General features: G+C 43.3%; 1 protein-coding gene and 1 long non-coding RNA gene across 2 annotated transcripts in view; one reads left to right on the top strand and one right to left on the bottom strand.

The window, feature by feature from the left end:
* LOC116536608 overlaps positions 1-2,400 on the bottom strand; it is a 17,253-nt gene extending 14,853 nt beyond the window's left edge. Inside the window, exon 1 of the long non-coding RNA XR_004262725.1 lies at positions 2,390-2,400. This is a non-coding gene — a long non-coding RNA (uncharacterized LOC116536608). The remainder of the gene's footprint in view (positions 1-2,389) is intronic.
* Positions 1-5,176, top strand: part of SLC25A43 (solute carrier family 25 member 43) — a 50,466-nt gene extending 45,290 nt beyond the window's left edge. The window contains exons 4-5 of the mRNA XM_032258356.1: positions 2,448-2,582; positions 3,596-5,176. Coding sequence (XP_032114247.1) covers positions 2,448-2,582; positions 3,596-3,796 — 336 coding nt within the window. The 3' untranslated portion in view covers positions 3,797-5,176. The remainder of the gene's footprint in view (positions 1-2,447; positions 2,583-3,595) is intronic.
* Positions 5,177-6,820: the final 1,644 nt, after the last annotated feature.

A 6,820-nucleotide genomic window follows, 5' to 3' on the forward strand; every position in this document is an offset into this window, starting at 1 on the left:
CCCAGCTACTCAGGAGGCTGAGGCAGGAGAATTGCCTGAACCCAGGAGGCGGAGGCTGCGGTGAGCCGAGATCGCGCCATTGCACTCCAGCCTGGGTAACATGAGTAACACTCCGTCTCAAAAAAAAAAAAAAAAAAAAAAGAAGTACAGAAGAAATAATAAATCTGACATTGTCAAGGAGAAAGGCAACAGTGGGTTCTAGGTGTGTCGAGTTTTGAGTACTTGTGAACTATGCAGGTAGAGCTGCCCAGTAGGCAGTTGGGTGCTTGGTTTTGGAGGTCAGTGGGAGGTCAGAGCCAAAGATAAAGATTTGGGAGCCATCTGCCTGTAGGAGGTGTTTAAAGCAAAAGCTATGGTAGAATTTTCTAGAAAGGGTATATAAATTGAGGAGGACCAAAAGAGTTGCTGGTTACCAGTGCCAAATATTGCCCCCTTAAAAATCCAGTATAACCGGGCTCAGTGGCTCACACCTGTAATGTTAGCACTTTGGGAGGCTGAGGTGGGTGGATCACTAGGTCAGGAGTTTGGGACCATCCTGGTTAATATGGTGAAACCCTGTCTTTACTAAAAATACAAAAATTAGCTGGGCGTGGTGGCGCATGCCTGTAGTCCCAGCTACTCGGGGGGGGCTAAGCCAGAAGATTCACTTGAACTCAGGAGGTGGAGGTTGCAGTGAGCCAAGATTGCACCACTGCACTCTAACCTGGGACACAGAGCAAGACACCATCTCAAAACAAAAAAAATCCAGTAATGATATAACCAAAAAGAGCCACTGGATTTGGCAACCAGGAGGTTGACAATGGAATACATTTCATTTATTCAAATGTTGATTAAATATCTACTATGTGTTAAGGATACTAAGGATACAGTGAATAAAACAGACCAAAAAAATCCCTCCTCCCATGTAGCTGAAATTCTAGTTGCAAGGAAGGAGCAGATAAATAAAGGAAATAAATAAGTAAATTATATCAAGTATTAAAAGGCAGTGAATGCTCTGAAGGTTAGGTAAGCTGCCTATGGTCACATGGCCAAGTAAGTGCAGAAACCAGGACTAGAAACGAACCTGCTCAACTCGAGAGTTGTGCTCTTCTTACTGTTGTACCACACCTCCTCTCCCACTTCAAAAATCTTGGTTCTATTGCCACAGAATTCCATATAGCCCCAGCTAAACATTTCAGAAACAAACCAGAGTACATGCAGAGTTTAATCTAAACTCAACGCCGTTTCTGAAAGCCAGCTATGAGGGGACATCCCCAGACAAGTAGTACCAGTTTTATATGTAGATGGTATATTGAAAAGTCATTTCATCTGATCATAAAATTACTTTTCTAAGAGGATGACTGGGTGCAGTGGCTCACACCTGTAATCTCAGCACTTTCAGAGGCCAAGGTGGGCGGATCACTTGAGGCCAGGAGTTTGAGACTAGTCTGGCCAACATAGTGAAACCCCGTCACTACTAAAAATACAAAAATTAGCCAGGTGTGGTGGTATGCACCTGTAGTCCCAGCTACTCAGGAGGCTGTGACAGGAGAATCGCTTGAACTCAGGAAGTAGAGGTTGCCATGAGCCGAGATCACGCCACTCCACTCCAGCCTGGGCAACAGAGTAAGACTCTGTCTCAAAAATAATAATAATAAAGGATAAAACATTCCTTTCAGAGATGGAGCATTTGGGTAATAACAGGGTTTGGTCAGGCTGGCTCTGAAGGTAGTGATGATATCCATGGGATAGCCAAAGTGGTATAAAGGTGAGGATCACTGAAGCCGAGGGCCAGAAACTGGTCATAGGCTGGGTCATCTTTATAGATTCCAAAGTTACCTAAGATGATGGTAAGGCTCGGAGAGGGTGAGCTACCAGGTGTCATAGTCTTCAATGAATGTGGAAGAGTGGCCATATTAGGAGATAATAGCAGGACAAGGACTATGGTTCAGTGACATTAGCCCCAGCTAAGTGCTTCTGTCATCAGAGTGGAGGAGGAAGGGTCTGGGAACAGCAACAGAGTGAGAAGAATGCCACCTACCCTGTCACATCTGTGATGTGGAAAAATGAACAGCCTCTGCTTGGGAGCTTCACAGAGGAAGTACCAGTAAAGATAAGGAAACAGGAGAATACTGTAAAAAGGCTAAGGGCATGGGAGTATGTTTATCAAGTCCAGAGGCATAGGTTGGGAGGGACTGTAAGTATGAAATTGAGTCTGTCCCAAATGTCTGCTTCCTTCCAGGCAAAATAAACCACAAATATGTGCACAGGGTATCATGATTGTATTGCATGTTAATATCCATTCTAAGCCGATAGAACAAGAAGAACCCCATGGCAGCCATTCTTTGCTATCATCTTGGCCAGGAGCACAGCATCTAGAGTGCAGACTTGAGACCCTGGCTTCTTCCACTAGGACATTTATTTCCTAGTGTTTCAATCATCTCATCCCAGCTTCTGTTTCCTGCCAGGCTCAGAGCCCCTACCTCCCACACAGTGGAGGAGTAGATGTCCATTTCTCAGGAGCAGTGGACTGCTTCCGGCAGATAGTGAAGGCCCAGGGGGTCCTGGGGCTCTGGAATGGATTAACAGCCAATTTACTGAAGGTAAGAAGAGCTACCAGTCTCTGCTGTTCCTCTGCCTCTTCCAATTCTACCCTCTTCTTTTGTCATCCCCCATCACAGTTAGCTTGGAAAACCCCCTCTAGCACTAATGGGTAGCACAAGGCCAATGAATGTACACTGTCTGTCAGCCCTTTAGAGAGGGGAACATGTGTAATGGTGGAGTATCTTTTTTTTTTTTTTTTTTTTTTTTTGAGACGGAGTTTCGCTCTTGTTACCCAGGCTGGAGTGCAATGGCGTGGTCTCGGCTCACCGTAACCTCCGCCTCCTGGGTTCAGGCAATTCTCCTGCCCCAGCCTCCTGAGTAGCTGGGATTACAGGCACGTACCACCATGCCCAGCTGATTTTTTGTAGTTTTAGTAGAGATGGGGTTTCACCGTGTTGACCAGGATGGTCTCGATCTCTTGACCTCGTGATCCACCCGCCTCAGCCTCCCAAAGTGCTGGGATTACAGGCGTGAGCCACTGCGCCCGGCCTATGGTGGAGTATCTTATACCGCATTCCAGAGGAGCTGAGCATTTAGTGCAGAAATTCCTAATGTGGAGGTTCATGGGCCCCTAAGAGGAACCTAACCCCTCATCCTAAAATTCTATGCAAAAATGTATGTGTATATGCGTATGTGCATCATATTCCCAAAGAACTCCATGACCAAAAAAAAAAAAAAAAAAAGGTTAAGTACTCTGGACTAACCTTGCACTAGCTGGCATGTAAATGATTCCAGTCAAGGCCAGCATATCGTGACAGGCAGTATTAGATTGTCTGTGTGCATATGACCTAGATCCATCACCTCCCAGGCAGGGCATCCCCTTCAATCACTGTCATTCCTCTACCAACCCACACTGGGCCAGCTTTCCTTTTGCCATCTTCTCTGATTCCAAAAACAGTTGCCATTTGTATTGCCACTGCCATTATCTCACTTTACCTTAATCCAAGTTGACTGCAGACACATTGTTTTCTTTTTAAGAATTTAACTTGATTTTCATTTTCTGTTTTAACAGATAGTTCCATATTTTGGAATTATGTTTAGCACCTTTGAGTTCTGCAAGAGAATCTGTCTTTATCAAAATGGTTACATTCTGTCTCCATTGAGCTATAAATTGACCCCAGGAGTCGATCAGAGTTTGCAGCCCCAGGAATTACGAGAATTAAAGAAGTTCTTCAAAATGAGAAAACTGAAGTCTAAAAAACCAACTCTATAAAATGGAATGGAACTAGAAGTGCACTGACGGCGTGTTGCAATCACAGATAACTGCAGCCTCATAACTGGGCACCTAAGGAGGGAGGAGAAGCTACTGCTGTCTGCTGCTCTGGGATATGAGACAGTATGGTCGTGCACCGCCTCAAATCTCCACACTGATGTCCCCATGAACTCCTGCACCATGAGAAGGTTTCCCAACTTGAGTGTGTCATGATGGCATTCCACGAGATTTTGTAATCAGAGTCTAGCAATGATAAAATGTACAATTTATGCTCTGAATAGAAACATAACACCAAAGAAAGGGCATTGTCATAACATCTCAAAGCAACATGTAATTGATGTGGCTGAGTGGATACCACATTGTGAGCAGAGCCACCGGGTCACTTGTACTTAATGCAAAGCTTGTACAAACCAACGTCAGCCTAGTTTTGTTTAGTTTGACCTGAGACTTCCCAATACAATCTGTTGTTTTGTTTTGTTTTTAGAGACAGGTTCTTGCTCTGTCACCCAGGCTGGAGTACACTGACACAATAATAGCTCACTGCAGCCTCCAACTCCTGGGCTCAAGATATCTTCCTGCTTCAGCCTCCCAAGAGTTGAGACCATAGGTGTGTACCACCACACCTAATTTTTTTTGGAGGAGGGGTCTTGCTATGTTGCCCAAGCTGGTCTTGAACTCCTGGGCTCATGCAATCCTCCTGCCTTGGCCTCCCAAAGCACTGGGATTACAGGTGTGAGCCACTGCACCCTGCCCCAATACAATCTTTCTTGAATTCAAATTTTTGCTGACTTCTGAGTGTACACACCACTCAGTGATGTGTATCACAATAGTGATAGCTTTTAAATGTTCTGATGAAACCAAATAAAAATATCGAACATTTAAAAGCTATCACTATTGTAGTAGAATCATCCTCCTTTTTTGAAATTTGAAGCATCCCAGGCTTAAAATTTTATGTTTCAGGAAGACAGTTTATACCATGACTGCTTAATTATGCCCCAAAGACCTTCTTCTGATTGAAGTCATGTACAGTTCAGTGGCCTGAATTCTCTGCCTTTTTAACTTGCTTTGCAAGCCTACCCTGAAAATAAATTCTTTAGTCAAGTTATTCTCAAAGATGTCCCAGTTGCCTAGAAAGGATCAAATGGAACATTTGACACACATACCTTAAAAAAATGTAACTGACTATAAACACTTTAGCCTAATCATCTGTATCAAACTTTCTAAAAATCAAATTTGAGGATTGTTCCACCTTAGGAATTCTATGTAAACTTTAAATAACTATACTTTTCAAATAGCACCTATCCATGCATTTTTAAATGCCTTAATATAAGGCCAGGTGTGGTGGCTTACGCCTGTAATCCCAACACTTTGGGAGGCCAAGGCAGGCGGATCATGAGATCAGGAGTTCAAGACCAGCCTGGCCAAAATGGCGAAACCCTGTCTCTACTAAAAATACAAAAAAATTAGCCAGGCGTGTTGGCATGTACCTGTAATCCCAGCTACTCAGGAGGCTAAGGCAGGAGAATCACTTGAAACCAGAAGGCAGAGGTTGCAGTGAACTGAGATCACGCCACTGCACTCCAGCCTGGGCAACAAGAGCAAAACTCCATCTCAAAAAATAAAAATGCATTAATATCTAACATTAAATTGTTAATTTATACACACGCATACACTCATACACAGAGAGAGATTTTCAGTATGTTGCAAGTATTTTTTCCTATTAAATTTATTTTCCAGGCCGGGCGCGGTGGCTCACGCCTGTAATCCCAGCACTTTGGGAGGCTGAGGCGGGTGGATCATGAGGTCAAGAGATCGAGACTATCCTGGTCAACATGGTGAAACCCCGTCTCTACTAAAAATACAAAAAATTAGCTGGGCATGGTGGTGCGTGCCTGTAATCCCAGCTACTCAGGAGGCTGGGGCAGGAGAATTGCCTGAACCCAGGAGGCGGAGGTTGCGGTGAGCCGAGATCGTGCCATTGCACTCCAGCCTGGGTAGCAAGAGTGAAACTCCATCTCAAAAAAAACAAAAAAACAAACAAACAAAAAAAAATTATTTTCCAAAGAAAAAATGACATGTTGGGCATTTATTGCTAATCTGAGTTATAAAACTACGGTTAAATACATACTGGCCAAATCTATAAACTCTCTGAGCCTTATCCGATTTAAGTATACCAAAATAATTCACTTTTCCAACTGCTGTGGTATTGTGTTTTATGGAGAATGGCAGTTAACACACACATGGAAATCTCATCTGTAGTTCAATCTATTAGAGTTTGGAGGATGGCAGATTCTTTACCCAGAGTGAATAGTTCATGTTTATTACTCTTTATTTTCCTTGAAACAGACAACTTTTCAAACAGTTCTGAAAGCTGCAAAAATATTTTTTACTTTATTTTTTAAACTATAAAATCCTAACACCTCACATTATTTCATGGTAATATCTTGTGTATTCCTCCACAAGTTTTTTTTCTTTTGAAAAAAAATTGTCACCTAGGCTGGAGTACAATGGCACAATGTCAGCTCACTGCAACCTCTGCCTCCCGAGTTCAAGCAATTCTCAAGTCTCAGGCTCCGAAGTAGCTGGGATTACAGGCACCTGCCACCATGCCTGGCTAATTTTTGCATTTTTAGTAGAGACAGGGTTTCACCATGTTGGCCAGGCTGGTCTCCAACTCCTGACTCTAGGTGTTCCGCCCACCTCCACCTCCCAAAGTGCTAGGACTACAGGTGTGAGCCACTGCACGCTGCCCTTCCACAAGTATTATTAAATAGATAGCCAAGCTCTTGCAGTTGTCATGCACAGAAATGTTTTCCGAGCTGCGGTTTTGATTTTTTCTTCATTAAATTAAGAGGGGAAAATAATATGCCTGATTTTTCTAATTTCAGAAGAACTCTTAAACTCTTGTTCTGTTTCTAAAATAAATTTCCAACTAATTTCATTTCCTTGGAGGTATGAAGAGAGAGTTCTGACTTTCTGCTTTATGGCTGACAATGAGCACCACACTGGACTAAGTACTTGAGA

Source organism: Sapajus apella, unplaced genomic scaffold (assembly GCF_009761245.1).
Source record: "Sapajus apella isolate SASKATOON/1434 unplaced genomic scaffold, GSC_monkey_1.0 scaffold102, whole genome shotgun sequence".
Taxonomy (NCBI): domain Eukaryota; kingdom Metazoa; phylum Chordata; class Mammalia; order Primates; family Cebidae; genus Sapajus; species Sapajus apella.